At 41.3% G+C, this 17,524-nt stretch overlaps 1 protein-coding gene across 1 annotated transcript in view; it reads left to right on the top strand.

Annotated features, from left to right (window-relative positions):
- The window catches only part of ace2 (angiotensin converting enzyme 2), a 45,958-nt gene that overhangs the window by 10,550 nt on the left and 17,884 nt on the right, over positions 1–17,524 (top strand). Inside the window, exons 3-10 of the mRNA XM_033032921.1 lie at positions 4,256–4,349; positions 5,334–5,477; positions 5,555–5,667; positions 9,707–9,815; positions 10,970–11,067; positions 11,909–12,081; positions 14,725–14,951; positions 16,641–16,785. Of these exons, the coding sequence (XP_032888812.1) occupies positions 4,256–4,349; positions 5,334–5,477; positions 5,555–5,667; positions 9,707–9,815; positions 10,970–11,067; positions 11,909–12,081; positions 14,725–14,951; positions 16,641–16,785 (1,103 nt within the window). The remainder of the gene's footprint in view (positions 1–4,255; positions 4,350–5,333; positions 5,478–5,554; positions 5,668–9,706; positions 9,816–10,969; positions 11,068–11,908; positions 12,082–14,724; positions 14,952–16,640; positions 16,786–17,524) is intronic.

Genomic DNA, 17,524 nt, shown 5'->3' with positions numbered 1-17,524 from the left:
GAGGTTTGGGATGGAGGAGAGAGAAACTTTAATGACAGGAGAACTACTCCACCCCATCTGTCCCAAGGCTTTCAAAACTTGCCCCGGGCGGACGAATCAACTGCTTGGCGCATTTGCCCTCTGCCGCGGTAGAACAGTCAGTGGTGGAGTCCTCTGCAGCTCTAATAACGTTCTGTCAGTCACAACAGTGACATGATGATCCAGCTATTCCACACTGCAGTTGTTTGTCCCCTAGACACTATACATGCTGTATCATTTGCAGCAGTTGTATCACTCCCTTTTTGTGACTTGCCATGGAAACATGTTGTCTCTGTTTCTCATGTTGGACTCCTGTCTGTCATTTCCTGCTTTATTTAGTAAACCACTACATTGCGCTCTTTGTTCAGACATTAGTGGTTTAGGAGTAATTAAAAGATCAGCTGCGTGGGGGTTGGCTGCCTGGAAAATCAATAACAGGGATTCATGCCATTTGTGAACACATGGTGCTGGCCATGCTTCTGAACCAAACCTTTGCGAGGTTCCATTTGATTATGGGTTCCTCTTACATTTGGAGCTGCCCTGGAAAGAATTCTCTGCCACTGTTGGCTGCCATCTCCATGGAAAATATAGCTCTCCAATCAAGTGTCTGTTTTGCATTAGGCTCTTGAATGGACCTCTCATGTTAAGGATTAATTCCCTATCTTCCCCCTTATCATGTGTCAGACCTTGCAATTTTTAATCTATACTTTCTCTGTACCTAACACTATATTCTGCAACTGTTTTGTTTTCTCTTTGTGCATGTACTTTTGTATTAATGTACGACTCATGTACAGTATGTGCCTGGTTAGTGTGCAAAACAAGGTTTGTCATTGTATCTCGGTAGAGGTAACAATAATATACCAATACTAATACCTGTTTCTATTAAACCACTTTATCCTTTACACCACAAAACCTATCGGGAAATATTTTGACTTGAAACAATGTGAGATTTTCCCAACTTTTGAGAATATGTGCCAGGTTTATAGCACATTGTCATCATAAATTACTGTGATTTTAAGAATTAACAGAATAAAGGACACAGAGAAATACAGCACCGGAATAAGCCCTTTGGTCCACAAAGTCTCTGCTGAAACTGATTCCAAAATAAACTAACATCATCTGCTTACACATGATCCATATCATTCCATTCCCTGAATAACCATGTCCTTTCGATAAACCTCTTAAATGGCACTATTGTATCTGCTTCCACCACCACCACTGGCAGCATGTTCCAGACACCCACCACCCTGTATAAAAAAATCCTGGCCTGCACATCTCCTTTAAACTTAACCCCTTTCATCATGAAGCTATGACCTCTAGTACTTAACATTTCCACCATGGGGAAAAAAGATTCTGACTGTTCTATCTATCTACTCTATCTATGCCACTTATTATTTTATATTCAGTGTTCCAGAGAAGGATGAGAGGATATCTCATTGAAACATATAAGATTGTTAAGGGCTTGGACACGCTAGAGGCAGGAAACATGTTCCCGATGATGGGGGAGTCCAGAACCAGGGGTCGCGGTTTAAGAATAAGGAGTAAGCCATTTAGAACGGAGACTAGGAAACATGTTTTCTCACAGAGAGTGGTGAGTCTGTGGAGTTCTCTGCCTCAGAGGGCAGTGGAGGCGGGTTCTCTGGATGCTTTCAAGAGAGAGCTAAATAGGGCTCTTAAAAACAGCGGAGTCAGGGGATATGGGGCGAAGGCAGGAACGGGGTACTGATGGGGGATAGAAACATAGAAACATAGAAATTAGGTGCAGGAGTAGGCCATTCGGCCCTTCGAGCCTGCACCGCCATTCAATATGATCATGGCTGATCATCCAACTCAGTATCCCGTACCTGCCTTCTCTCCATACCCTCTGATCCCCTTAGCCACAAGGGCCACATCTAACTCCCTCTTAAATATAGCCAATGGACTGGCCTCGACTACCCTCTGTGGCAGAGAGTTCCAGAGATTCACCACTCTCTGTGTGAAAAAAGTTCTTCTCATCTCGGTTTTAAAGGATTTCCCCCTTATCCTTAAGCTGTGACCCCTTGTCCTGGACTTCCCCAACATCGGGAGCAATCTTCCTGCATCTAGCCTGTCCAACCCCTTAAGAATTTTATAAGTTTCTATAAGATCCCCTCTCAATCTCCTAAATTCTAGAGAGTATAAACCAAGTCTATCCAGTCTTTCTTCATAAGACAGTCCTGACATCCCAGGAATCAGTCTGGTGAACCTTCTCTGCACTCCCTCTATGGCAATAATGTCCTTCCTCAGATTTGGAGACCAAAACTGTACGCAATACTCCAGGTGTGGTCTCACCAAGACCCTGTACAACTGCAGTAGAACATCCCTGCTCCTATACTCAAATCCTTTTGCTATGAAAGCTAACATACCATTCGCTTTCTTCACTGCCTGCTGCACCTGCATGCCTACTTTCAATGGCTGGTGTACCATGACACCCAGGTCTCGCTGCATCTCCCCTTTTCCTAGTCGGCCACCATTTAGATAATAGTCTGCTTTCCTGTTTTTGCCACCAAAATGGATAACCTCACATTTATCCACATTATACTGCATCTGCCAAACATTTGCCCACTCACCCAGCCTATCCAAGTCACCTTGCAGTCTCCTAGCATCCTCCTCACAGCTAACACTGCCCCCCAGCTTAGTGTCATCCGCAAACTTGGAGATATTGCCTTCAATTCCCTCATCCAGATCATTAATATATATTGTAAATAGCTGGGGTCCCAGCACTGAGCCTTGCGGTACCCCACTAGTCACTGCCTGCCGTTGTGAAAAGGACCCGTTTACTCCTACTCTTTGCTTCCTGTTTGCCAGCCAGTTCTCTATCCACATCAATACTGAACCCCCAATGCCGTGTGCTTTAAGTTTGTATACTAATCTCTTATGTGGGACCTTGTCGAAAGCCTTCTGGAAGTCCAGATACACCACATCCACTGGTTCTCCCCTATCCACGCTACTAGTTACATCCTCGAAAAATTCTGTAAGATTCGTCAGACATGATTTACCTTTTGTAAATCCATGCTGACTTTGTCCAATGATTTCACCACTTTCCAAATGTGCTGCTATCCCATCTTTAATAACTGACTCTAGTAGTTTCCCCACTACCGATGTTAGACTAACTGGTCTGTAATTCCCCGTTTTCTCTCTCCCTCCCTTCTTAAAAAGTGGGGTTACGTTTGCTACCTGCCAATCCTCAGGAACTACTCCAGAATCTAAAGAGTTTTGAAAGATTATTACTAATGCATCCACTATTTCTGGAGCTACTTCCTTAAGTACTCTGGGGTGCAGCCATGGTCACATTGAATGGTGGTGCTGGTTCGAAGGGCGGAATGGCCTACTCCTGCACCAATTGTCTATTGTCTATTGTCTAATACAGCCTAATCCGAGTCCTATAAAGCTATATCACAACTTCCTGAATTTTTTACCGCTCTATATAATTGTATAGCCACTTTCAGGGAGGTATAGACCTTGACCCCAAGATCCCTCTATACATTAATGCTGCCATTAACTGCATACTTTCATCTTACATTCAACCTCCCAAGGTGCAATACCCCACACTTGCTTGGATTAAACTCCACCTGCCATATTCTCCACCCATTTCTACTGGTGTTTATTGTGAGTTCTTTGCTTTTTTATTCTAACAACAAGGAACTCACGACACAAGGTGTTTACATTCTTATCCGTCCCTGTGATATTCTGACCATGTAAGTTGCTGCACAACTATATTCAAGTTGCTGGTATTTACTGGCCTGGCTCTCACCACTGTGCCAATCATATGACAATCATTGCATTAACGTTACACTTCCAATTACATTGCGGGTAGTTGTACCACAAAATCACTCCACTGTGGAAATTACAATAAGCACGGTGCTGGAGACTCATTCAACATGGAACATGGAACAGCACAACAACAACTTTGGCCCATAATGTTTGTGCCAACATGATGCCAAGTTAAACTGATCTCACCCGCCTATACGTGGTCCACGACCATTCCCCTCTATTCCCTTTACTTCTATGTGCCTATCTAAAAGCCTCTTAAACACTATTGTATCTGCTTCCACCCCTGGCAATGCAATCCAGGCTCCCACCACTCTCTGTATAAAACACCTGCCCTGCACATCTCCATTAAACTATCCGTTTCTCACCTTATATGTTGTTAAAAGTGTTTCTGATTGTGGAGAAAGCTAATGCTTAATACAAAATATATATTTTTTTTTAATTCCAGCTAAATGAGATTCAGAATGAAATGAGCACAATCTACAGCACAGGAACCGTCTGCTATCCAGATCAACCCTCTAAATGTGTCGGATTGGAGCCAGGTAACTGAAGCCTTTCAAAGCGTCACCCTCCACAGATGCTGCCTGACCACTGAGTTGCTCCAGTTGCTCCCCTTGTCTTGGTACAGATTACTGCATCTGCATTCTCTTCTGCCTCTCTTGTATTAACTCCTTCTACTGCTGCTTCACATACATGTACGCATTCTCATCCACTCTCGCTCACTCACTCACTCACTCACTCACTCACTCACTCACTCACTCACTCACTCACTCACTCACTCACTCACTCACTCACTCACTCTCACTCACTCACACACTTAAGGTAGACATAAAATGCTGGAGTAACTCAGTGGGACCGGAAACATCTCTGGAGAAGGAATGGGTACTATTTTAGGTCGAAATTCAGACTGAGAGTCGGGGAAGAGGGATTCTAGAGTTATGCAGGAGTAAGGTGTGAAACGACAGATTAAAGCAGATGATGATAAGGAAGTGTAGAATGGTTCATTGTTAGCTGAGGGGGAGGTGACAATGTGGCATACAATCAGTAATATATATTCAGGAGGACAGTAGAACGAGTCGGAGAACTAGGATGGGGAGGGACGGAGAGAAAGGGAAAAGAAGTGTTCCTTGAAGTTAGAGAAATTAATAGGCATACTCTCGCTCCCCCTTTCTCTCCATCCCTATTTCCACAGCAATCTTTGAGCTAGGGGTTAACTATTTAATCTTGTCAATCCTATTACCAGTTTGCTTGTGGCCCAGGTAGAAATCCAGAGATTACTACCATTTTGACCCCGCTTTTCAATTTAGTACCTGTCTGCTCAAATTCCCCTAGCTTTCCTTGTTCTACCTACATCATTGGTACCCACTCTAGATCTTTAAGAGTACATATTGATTGGTCTGCAGTAGCGGGCAGAAAGCCACAGATGATCTTCTCAGGGACTAATTGGTGAGTTTTGTTGCGTTGTGAAGGCCTCTTCATGATCAAGATTGGACTAGACTCTTCCTAACTCTCTTACTTTTGTCCAGAGTTGACCATCCTGATGGCTGAAAGCAAGGATTATACGGAGAGGTTGTGGGCCTGGGAAGGCTGGCGGGTTAACGTGGGGAAGAAACTCAGACCACTCTATGAGGAGTACACCATTTTAAAGAACAAAGTTGCCAAATTGAATGGTAAGCAACTAAACAATGACACATGAGATAATATGCAGTCACGTGAAGAACGCTGCCTAACTGATTACTCTGTGCAGGTTATGATGACTATGGTGACTACTGGCGATCTAACTATGAGACCAATGGTGAAGGAAAATTTGCATACCATCGGAACGATCTGGTGACGGATGTGGAACGTCTGCTCCAAGAGGTCTGACTTACTTCCTGTACTGATCCTGTGTGCCCCTGTGCATGTTACCTGATCTCCTTAACCTGAGAAGCCTCTGGTTATTTAAAACCACCTCCTTGTGTCTGTAAGAAATTCCGCAGTCGTCTTTCTTACAGTTTGGCTTTCTTCCCAACCAATTGTTCAAGCACTTTTGATTGCAACATGCGCCTTAATTTAGTTCAACAAAGAAACTGACAAGTTACTAAAGAAATTAAATTATTTGGGCAAAAATAATGAACTAAATACATATAGAGATTTCACCAGGTAGAAGAGAACTAAGACTGAGCTGAATTCAGACCATCATGCTTTTACCATCCCAATAATACACCAGTATTCCAAGTAGAGCCACAGAGACAAGGAGATGTACAGAAAGAGACTCTTCAGCGAATCCCTGGAAGTTTAGGAGATTGAAGAGCATATTTAAAAAGGCAATCAGGGGGCAAAAAGCGTGTAGGAGACAACTCAAACAGATAGGATTAAGGAGAACTCAAAGATATTTTTTTATGTATAGTAAAGGAAAGAGGATAACTAGGGGAATAGTCCCCTCAGACAACAATGTGGTCAGCTATGTGTGGAGTCATGGTCCCCAAGGACTATTTCTCCTCTGTTTTTATTGTGGGGAAAGACATAAATCATGCGGGATATTGATAGAGTTTGGGAGTCAAAACTAGAAAACATAAGTTTAAGGCGAGAGGCGAAAGATTCAACTTTTACACTCAGAGAATGGTGAGTATATCGAAGGAGCTGCCAGAGGAGATAATTGAACAGGTACAATAACAAAATTTTTAAAAGACACTTGGACAGGTACATGGATTGTAATGATTGAAGGATGTGGGCCAAATGTGGGAAAATGGGACAAACTTAGATAGGGCATCACAAAATTGCTGGGGAAACTCAGCGGGTGCAGTAGCATCTATGGAGCGAAGGAAATAGGCGACGTTTCGGGCCGAACCCCTTCTTCAGACTGATGGGGGGTGGGGAAAGAAAGAAGGAAAAAGGGAGGAGGAGGAGGAGCCCGAGGGCGGGCGGATGGGAGGGTGGGAGGAGACAGCTAGAGGGTGAAGGAAGGGGAGGAGACAGCACGGGCTAGCCAAATTGGGAGAATTCAATGTTGATGCCATAAGGACGCAAGGACCCCAGACGGAATATGAGGTGCTGTTCCTCCAATTTCCGCTGTTGATAGGGCATTAGATAGGGCATCTTGGTTGGGAAGGACAAGTTGGACCAAAGGGCCTGTTTCCATGCTGTATGATTCTATCATGCTATGATTACCCTCTGAGTGAAAAAGTTACCTCTAAAGAACCTTTTAATTCCCTCCCCTCTCAACTTAAACCTATACCCTCTAATTTTAGAATTTTCTACTCTGGGGAAAGGACTGGGAGCACTCACATTATGCATATCCTTCATGATTTTGTATACTACAATAAGATTACCCCCATCCTTCCATGTTCCAAAGAAAAAGGTTCCAGCCTATCCAACTTTCCCCTACAACTCAAGGCCACAAGTCCAGGGAACATCCCGGTGAATCATTTCAGCAACCTTTACAACTTAATGACATTCTTCCTGTAGCTGAGTAACCAGACCTGCACACAATACTCCAAGTATGGTCTTGTTAACTACTTGTACAGCTGCATCATAATGTGGCAATTTTGTACTCAATGAAATTCACAATGAGGACAAGCACACCAAATGCCTTCTTCAAATTCTGTTTGCCATTCCTTGCTCCACCTTCGCAACTAATCTAGATCCTGTCGTAAACTTTGATGGTCTTCCCATTGAACATTTTACCACCAATTTTAGTTATTTGCAGATTTACGAACAATGTTAACTACATTGTCATCCAAATCATTAATGTCGATAATAAACAGCAGTGATATCTGCACTAATCACCGAGGCACACCACTGGCTTTGGCCTGACCTTGTCAATACTCTTCATGATCTCTTCAAAATACAATCAGATTTGTGAGACAAGATTTCCAATGCACAAAGCCATGCTGGTGTGGTAAAATAGGTTGGGTTTGTGCCTAATACCCTGTGAAAATCTGGCCATACCTGTTCCAGATATCTCACCACCTCCAAACAAACCTCCAGTCCAGTCAAGCCATATCAAGTTGTGTTGAGCTTAGTGTCATATGCGTAAGTATGGTAGGGTACAGGTACAATGAAATCTTGCTTGTAATAAGATCCCAGGCACATCCTGTAGATACAGACATCACACAAAACATAAATTATATATAAATTGCATATAGATTTTAACAAGATAGTGAAAAGAAAAAATCTGAAAGAACAAGACATTAGTGCAAAGCATTATTTAAAAAAACAAGTCTATAATAGTTCAAAAGGTTTGCCTCAATCCTGCTCTCTACTTAACTGGTAAAAGATAAAAGATATTTGAGGCCGGATTGATTAACATCACCGGGGGTGTCAGATGCAATATCCAACCAGTATCCAGTATCTGTGCATCTCAAATGGCTGAGCAAGAAGTTTGCCTTAAACCTCTTGGTATCTGAATGTAATAGGATTCCTTCCTAGCTATGATCACAGTGATTCACTGCCCCTCTCATGTGGACTGAGCAGTCTCTAGGATTTGGGAAGAGTGAAAGCACCGGATGGGTGATTACCAAAATCTAGCTGCACAAACATTAGCTGCGTAAAGATTAAATTATTGCGACTGACTATTCTGGAAATGATGCCATTATCTTTATTCAAGATGTGTCAGTGCTGACAATCCAATCCAAGCTTATATGTTTAAAAACAATTGTCCACTGAAGTGATTTTATAAGCTTTCTGTAATTAAGGTAATGATATCATCCCTGAAATGCAATTATACTAATTTCCATTGCTGCAACTCGCCCTAAGAATGTTCCTTCAGTGAATGGTTGAGCCAGGATTGGACACTGATACTGTACTGGGTACATCCCGGCAGTTGCTGAATGTGATATCCTGATATAATGAAGCGTTTTAATTTTCCAGTTCCATTGTCTTACACAAAGCCCACAGGAGGTGATTAAACCTGGGGCAGCACAGTGGCGCAGCCGGTAGAGCTGCTGTCTCACAGCACCAGAGACCCAGGTTCAATCCTGCCCTCAGGTATTGTCTGTGTAGAGTTTGAAAGCTCTTCCCATGACCCGGGTTTTCTCTTGGTGCTTCAGTTTCCTCCCACTTACCAAAGCCATGCAGGTTTGTAGGTTAAATGTCTGCTGTAATTTGTTCCCAGTGTGTAGGTAGTGGATGTGAAAGTGGGGGATAACATAGAACGCATATGAATGGGTCATTGATGGTCGACAGGAACCCAGTGGGCCGAAGAGCCTGTTTCCATGCTGTATCTGGAATCTAATCAACAACTAAAAACAGGAAACTAATTAGATACAGCATGATAGTTTTATCAATGACAAGGCAATGAATATTGTTGGATGGCACTGAGGTTTGTATAGAGTATGGTGGAAGGCTGGAGGCATGATAATCTGTAATCGTAAAAGATCTCTCATATAATCTGGACTTCCTGTGAGTGACAAAGTTCCACAACACCACACATACCAATAATAACATTCTATATGTTGGCATCATTATAAGAACTGGAAGGTCTGCCTTCTCAACTAATCAGGGCCTACTGCAAAAATATCACTCAAATGTTGAGTTCCTCTCTCCATTCCTTCTATCCAGAGATGCTGCCTGTCCCGGATGAGTTACTGCAATATTTTGTGTCTATCTTCACTCAAATGTTGAGTTGTTTTGACTCACTTGATGCTAGTATACTACCGACATCTTCCCAGAGGCCATTCGGACTGTAAACGCCTATCTCACCAGGGACTAACTCTACTGAACGTTTTTCCTTCCATTATTTATTATGTAAAAGAATATGTGTGTGTTATGATTGTGTTTATAGTTTGTTTGGTTGTTTGTCGTTTTGCACAAAAGTCCGCGAGCATTGCCACTTTCATTTCACTGCACATCTCGTATGTGTATGTGACAAATAAACTTGACTTGACTTGACTACAATCTGTTCTTTTGACTCCATTAGATAATGCCTCTGTACAAGGAACTGCATGCATACGTAAGGGCAAAGCTCCAAGATACCTTTGGGCCACAAGATATCAGTTCAAAAGGATGTCTCCCTGCTCATTTATTGGGTAAGATCACTTTGTTGCATAAAGAATAAACAAGCATGCACTAACAGTGCAACAGCCTGACATAATAGTAATGCTCAGGTACAGTTTCAAGGTCTAAAGGTTTGAAAATTTTGCTTTTGGATTTTTTGTGACCCAAGGTTTGATGCATGATGAGATTGTAAAACAAAATTACACACAGAAGTCTAGCCTCTGTTTATATAACTGCACGCTCCGTGCAAAACACTTGGGGTAATATGCCTCCACTTGTTATTAAAATGTTATTATTTTAGGCTTCGAAGACCATAGGTGTCCAACAGTTAACTGGAAACCTTCCTCCACCAGTAACTCCGCAAAACAGCCAACTTCTACAGATGCACCGTATTAAGTATCTTATGGGATTCATCACAGTCTGGATGGGAGCATCACAAGAAATTGCAGAGAGTTGTGGGAATATCCCAGAGCATCTCACAAACCAACTTCCCTTCCATTGACTCCATCAATACTTCACGCTGTCTCAGCATAATCAAGGACCTTTATTTCCCTCTCCATCAGGCAGGAGATATAGAAGTTTGAAAACTCATACGTCCAGATTCAGGAGGTATAGTTTATTCCCTGCTGTTAACATCAGTTAGTGTGTGGTCCTGACCTTCCATCCTCCTCATTAGAGACGTTTGAACTATCTTTAATCGGACTCCATCCGACTTCAATGTTATATCTTTGCACTTAATGTAGTACCCTTTATCCTTTATCTGTGCATTTTGGACAACTTGATTGTATTCATGTATAGTCTTTTCTTTGACTGGATTGCACACAAACAAAAGCTTTTCACTGTATCTCTGTACATGTGACAATAATATACAAAACTACACTAAACAACTTTTATCTGCATGGTTGTAAAAGACAATGGAATGGATTGAGGTCATTAAAGGGAATTTATAAATATATATTTTTTTCATTAAATGTGAAAACATAAGCTGAAATGACAACTCAGGTTGCGTTGGCATCAGTTAACAGGGAAAGTCTCTCAGGCACGTCACCTTAGCATGTGGTTTATGAAGAATAGCCATGCTCCACTGTGTGTCTTCCTTTCTGTGGCTGTTTCTGGGTTTTGTGCTCAACCATCAGTTTCTTACGGTCTTAATGTCAATTTGATCTAAATTCTGTTTTATTTTCAGGTGACATGTGGGGAAGATTTTGGGGAAACCTATATAATTTCTCAGTTCCATTTCCAAAACAGAATGATATAGATGTAACATCTGCAATGAAAGAACAGGTACGTTCAGGCTGCCTGCCCCATGGGAGAGGATGGTTTCACTTGTGGGAATGTCTAGGACCAGAGGGCCAGCCTCAGAATAAAAGGGCATACCTGGAAGTGAGGAAGAATCTCTTTAGCCAGAAGGTGGTGAATCTGTGGAATTCATTGCCACAATCGACAGTGGAGGCCAAGTCTTTGGTATTTTTAAAGTGAAGATTGATATGTTCTTGATTAGTAATGGTGTCAAGGGTTATGGGGAGAATGCAGGAGAATGGGGTGAAGAGGGAAAGATAGAATCAGCTATGATTAAATGGCGAAGCAGACTCAATTGGTCGAATTGCCTAATTCTGCTCCTATGCCTTATGAACATATCATTTGATAAACATTTCCTTGCAAGGCCTTGCAAGACATCACTGTATGTCCTTGATATACTGGTGGTATTAATAGATATAATTATTTGTTACATGCAACATCCTTTCAACATTGGAGATATCATCGCATTCAATTAAGCCAATGCAAATAAAAAATTCTTCTTCCTGTTTCAGGGTCATTTATGACTTGGTTATCCAATATTACCCAATCCAACAAGTTCAGAATTTAGGTATACTATATATCTAGAATGCCCTCATATACTTGACCTCTTAATGGACTTAGCTATAACATATCAAAATCAGATCGAGCTCCTTCTTCAGACTTACACTTATGCTCATTGATGAAGACACAGACTGCTCTGGATATGGTGGGGGACCAGGTGTCTAGAGTAAATGAGGAGCTCATTTCAAAAATCATGGTTAAACTAGCAAATGAGATTAGCCAGCTAATACATTGATGACTAATTCCTGAATCTCTCCCCATACAGGCATGGAAACCAAAAAAAATGTTTCAGGTGGCTGATAACTTCTTCCAATCTTTGGGCCTTAAACCAATGAATGATTACTTCTGGAATTACTCCATGATCGAGAAACCTACTGATGGCCGCAAAGTTGTCTGTCATCCAACAGCCTGGGACATGGGCAATGGACTCGACTTCAGGTACAGTAGATTGTGCAGTGTATGAAATAATGGATTTTCCATGAACATTGTGTAACTACTAACGTACAATATATTAGGCAGTAACACACTTAGAGAATCACCTTTACTTTCATGTTTGTTGAAAACTTCCATTCTTAAAATTAGTTTTACTTAGTTCAAGTGTGATGGATAAAAATGGGAACATCAAATCCATTGCTTCTGTTCATATCCATGAACTTATTTATTTTCTACTGACACCAACACTTTCCCTGGCAAACTCTGGGCATTGTTCAAGCCGTCAGCAACATTACAATAACAAAAACATCCCAAGGTGCTTCAAGTGTTAGCAAACAAAATATGACACAGAGTCATGGAGTCATACAGCATAGAAACAGACCTTACATCCCATCTCATCCAAGATCATGGCCCATCTAGTCTAGTCCCATTAGCCCAGATTCGGCCCATATCCCTTTAAACCTTTGCCATCCATGTACCTGTCCAAATATCATTTGTACCTGCCACAACTACCTGCTCTGGTTCTTTCTAACCACAAATCTCTGAGTAAAAAAGTTGCCCCCAGTTTCTTATTAAATCTTTCCCCTCTCACCTTAAACCCATGTCTCCTGGTCTTAATTCCCTTGTGCTGGATAAAAACTGTGTGCATTCACCCATGATCCATTCCTCTCATAATTTTATATACCGCTATCAAATCACCCCTCAGCCTCCTGCGCACCAAGGAACCAAGTCCTAACCTGCCTAACCTTTTCCTGTAGCTTAGGCCCTTGAGTCCTATAAACATAGTTCTCTGCACTCTTTCCAGCTCAGTGACATCCTTCCTATAGCAAGGTGACCAAAGGAAATCTGATCACTGCACTGTAATAGATTTTAAGGAAGAAACAAGGAACGGCAAATGCTGGTTTACCATAAAGGGCACATGCTTCCTGCAATGGAGCGATGGAACTGTAAAACAATACTCTAAATGTGGCCTGACCAAAGTTCGATTCAGCTACAACATGACTTCCCAATTTCTATATTCAGTGCCCCAACCAATAAAAGCAAGCATACCATACTCTTTCCTTGCCATTTACTGCTTTTCAGGTGGTTTTGGACTTGCACCTCAAAGTCTCAATCCTCCTAGGGATACTGTCATGTTCTTAAACATGTATCTGTTTAAGAAAGAACTGCAGATGCTGGAAAAATCGAAGGTAGACAAAAAATGCTGGAGAAACTCAGAGGGTGAGGCAGCATCTATGGAGAGAAGGAATAGGCGACGTTTCTGGTCGGGATTAGGGGACTGAGGATCTAGTGGAAGGGAGGAACTGAAGGGAATCTACATTAGTCAGGAAATGGTTTTAGGTAAACTGTTGGGACTGAAGGCAGATACATCAGTGCTGGGACCCCAGTTATTTACAATATATATTAATGATTTAGACAAGGGAATTGAATCTAACATCTCCAAGTTTGTGGATGACACAAAGCTGGGTGGTAGTGTGAGCTGTGAGGAGGCTGTTCTGAGGCTGCAGGGTGACTTGGATAGGTTGGGTGAGTGGGCAGATGTATGGCAGATGCAATATAATGTAGATAAATGTGAGGTTATGTACTTTGGTGGGAAGAACAAGAATTATTATCTGAATGATGTCAGATTAGGAAAAGGGGGGGGGGGGGGACAATGAGACCTGGCCTTGTACATCACTCATTGAAAGTAAGCATGAAGGTACAGCAGGCAGTGAAGAAAGCAAATGGCATGTTGGCCTTCATAGCGAGAGGATTTGAGTATAGGAGCAAGGAGGTCCTATTGCAGTCATTCCTGGTGAGATCACACCTGGAATATTGTGTGCAGTTTTGGTCTCCTTATTTGAGGAAGTATATTCTTGCTATTGAGGGAGTGCAGCATAGGTTCACCAAATTAATACCCAGGATGGCGGGACTGACATGAGATGAAAGAATGGGTCGACTGGGCTTGTATTCACTGGAATTTAGAATGATGCGAGGGGATCTTATAGAAACATATAAAATTCTTAAGGAATTGGACAGGCTAGATGCAGGAAAAAAATTCCCGATGTAGGTGGAGTCCAGAACCAGAGGTCACAGTTTAAGAATAAGGGGTAGGCCATTTAGAACCGAGAGGAGGAAAAATGTTTAGCCAAAGAGTTGGGAATCTGTGGAATTCTCTGCCACAGAAGGCAGTGGAGACCAATTCACTTGATGTTTTTGAGCGAGAGTTAGATTTAGCTCTCAGGGCTAACGGAATCAAGGGATAGGGGAAAAAGCAGGAATGGGGTACTAATTTTGGATGATCAGCCATGATAATATTGGCTCGAAGGGCCGAATGGCCTACTCCTGCACCTATTTTCTGTTTTATGTTTAAGGTCATTATAACTTGCCATTTAAACCCAATTTTCTCTCTCCAAAAGTGGCATCCACTTGACTGCTGAGTATTTCCGGCGTTTTCTGCTTTCATCTCAGATTTCCAGCATCCACATTATTTTATGTTTCTAAGTTACCATTGTAAATTTATCGTGCCAAAAATGCATTTTTTTACTACTTGTTGGGGAAGTTACTGTGGTGCATAAAAGCTGGAGTTCTCACAGATGATTCTCCCACTATGAAAAGAAATAGGGAGGGAAATGTAAACATAAATAATATTTTTTTTTTAAAATGCAGGATTAAAATGTGCACTAAAGTGAACATGGAAGACTTCCTGACTGTCCACCATGAAATGGGACATATTCAATATGACATGGAGTATGCAAACCAAACATACTTATTCCGAGATGGAGCCAATGAAGGTTTTCACGAGGGTGTTGGGGAGATCATGTCACTCTCAGCAGCCACCCCTAAGCATCTAAAGGCTATAGGTCTTCTAAAGGACACTTTTATTGAAAATAATGGTTGGTTCCCAACTCTTTACAAAGTTATATTCAGATGTTGAGTTCTTGTCATAGTAATTTATAGTCAAAATGAAATCATCCATTAATGATCCATTTATTTATGTACTTCCATTTGTCAATGTCCTGAGGGAGATCAACTACATTAGCTTGCAAAGCTGACAAAGAAATGTCTTACTTAACAACAATCATCTGATTGAGAATTTCTTACTTAAGTAAGAATTTGCCGGGTTTCTCATTCATTTTCAAGGGTTTCAACATTGTAAATGTCTATAACCTCAGTGTCACTTTCCTGCACCAACCCCATATCCTCTAACATCCCAAAATCAATTAAACTCAAGTCCCTGGGTCATGCAAATAACTTGAGCCCCCACTAATCTCTGACCTGAATGATCAACCCTTAAACTAGATTGAATATCAAGCCAAGGATTCTTGACATCCCTGACAAAGAAATGGCTAGTCAGTGTAACTAGCCCACTGCTGTCCTACTAGCATTTCACCCAAGGTACCCACTTTGATATTGACTCATAATTTAAATTGCTCGGTATAAATTCAGCCACCTCTTCTCAATGGGAATAAAAATGGTGAGAGATGCAAATCAAACAATTGAGTCAATGTCACTTGTTATATACAGGCAACCAAAATTAAAACAGAAGGTCTCAACTGAAGCTTCCTTTGGTTTGTGTGGAGTCATTTAACTATTTCCCCTTCCTTTATCGATGAACAGCAATCCAGAAGGACAATGTAATGTCCTTCTAATGTAATACGGATACTGTTAGTGGACAAAAGTGGACATGATCAGACAGAACAGGAGCCCAGAGTAAATCGCAGAATGACCCAAATCAGTGCTGGCCAATACAAATGGTTTCAATTTCCCCGAGGGAGGTCAAGAAACCACATTTCCAGTTTCTGCCCCAGATGTGGCCATTATACATGGCCTTGCAATGTGGCTTCTGCCACTTAGCCACAAAGTCATCTCCACAGGGAAGTGATGTATGTGCCTGTCAGGTTTAGTGATAAGATTCCACAAGATTAACTAACTTCCTGATTATCAACCTTTAGCTTTATATACAAGGTTCCAGAATCTGTGGAATCATTGCATGATTTATATCCCAGTTCATATAGAGATGTGTTCCCATTGGTATTTAGTGAAACCTTTATTTCCCATTCCTAATTATCATTGAATTCAGTGTCTTGCTTGCTTTATGACAGTTAAGAGTCAATCATATGGTTGTGAGGCCAGATTTATTTCCGTGTACAATTGCAGCGATCAGATCATTGAATTAAAATAATCTACAGTATATTCCCCAGGTGGCATGTTAGGATTTGAACTCTTTACCTGATAGCTGATTCCAGTATCATACCACTGTTTAATCCATTCATTTTACAAGAGAGAGGGAGAGAGAGAGAGAGAGAGAGAGAATACAAAACAAGAATATAAACTAAAATCCAGAAGAATTTGACCTCAGTAAAACATCATGCAACACACCTTTACTTCCTAATAGACTCATGGGAGACATTGGAAGGTGCGTAGGATTTCTATATTTGCTAAGAGCTAGTCCAACACTATTTTCAATTGAAGACTAGCAGATGATCAATGGCTCTATGATGTGAATTAAGTCATGTTTGGGATTAATGTATAAAGTAACACCTGTTAGTGAGTTATGACAGTTGTGGTGTTTTCCTCTCTAGAAATTGACATCAATTTTCTCCTGAAGCAAGCCCTGACCATTGTTGGCACGTTGCCTTTCACTTTCATGATGGAACAGTGGAGGTGGAAATTGTTCAAGGGCGAAATACCCAAAGATCAGTGGATGAAAAAGTTTTGGGAAATGAAGTGAGTTCGAATGGCCTAATGGGAATATGGTGAAGATACATACGTCTCTCCCTTTTGTATTAATTTTCTCATTGCTATTTGTAATGTGCATATGTTAGCTACCTTTATGACATCAGACCATGACCACGTTCTGAAGGTAGAAGCAATTGGCCACAGAGCAACCTGGAACCTCCTCAGGTGACTAGATCCAGTCCTGTCTTTAACCCACTGTGTTGTCATCTCTCCAGTACTGACCCTCACTTTATTACCTTATGTTCAAGCATAGAATCACCCTCAAGCCTGGCCTGCTGCCTCTCAGGAATTTGTGATGTTGTATGTAATCTGTTATTCATTCGCTCCTCTCTTCACACCAGTTTGGTATTAAAGCTTGCAATAGAAAGAAGCTTCCCTCCTTAACCACCTCTCCCTCCTCGAAACCAACATTTCAAACGAGTTCAATTACTGAGCTGAAATAAGCATAGAACACACTGGGAATATATCTACCACGGTCAGTTTGGGTCAATATTCATCCCCTTTTGGTTATTTGTTTTACGTTCTCCTTTGTAGAAACCCTTGTGATATTTGCCAAGGCTGCATTTGAATTTTTTATCCCTTTAAAATAAACTAAATTACAAATACCATATTTAATATTTAATATTTATTTTCTTATATTTTTCTAATACCATTTTGACAAAAATTGATACTTTTTAGTACCTTTCTGAATAAAACCCTTCATTTTTACAGAATGAAGCACCTGTTG

The sequence above is a fragment of the Amblyraja radiata genome, chromosome 14 (assembly GCF_010909765.2).
Source record: "Amblyraja radiata isolate CabotCenter1 chromosome 14, sAmbRad1.1.pri, whole genome shotgun sequence".
Taxonomy (NCBI): Eukaryota; Metazoa; Chordata; class Chondrichthyes; order Rajiformes; family Rajidae; genus Amblyraja; species Amblyraja radiata.
This window is presented reverse-complemented; position numbering and strand designations above follow the sequence as displayed.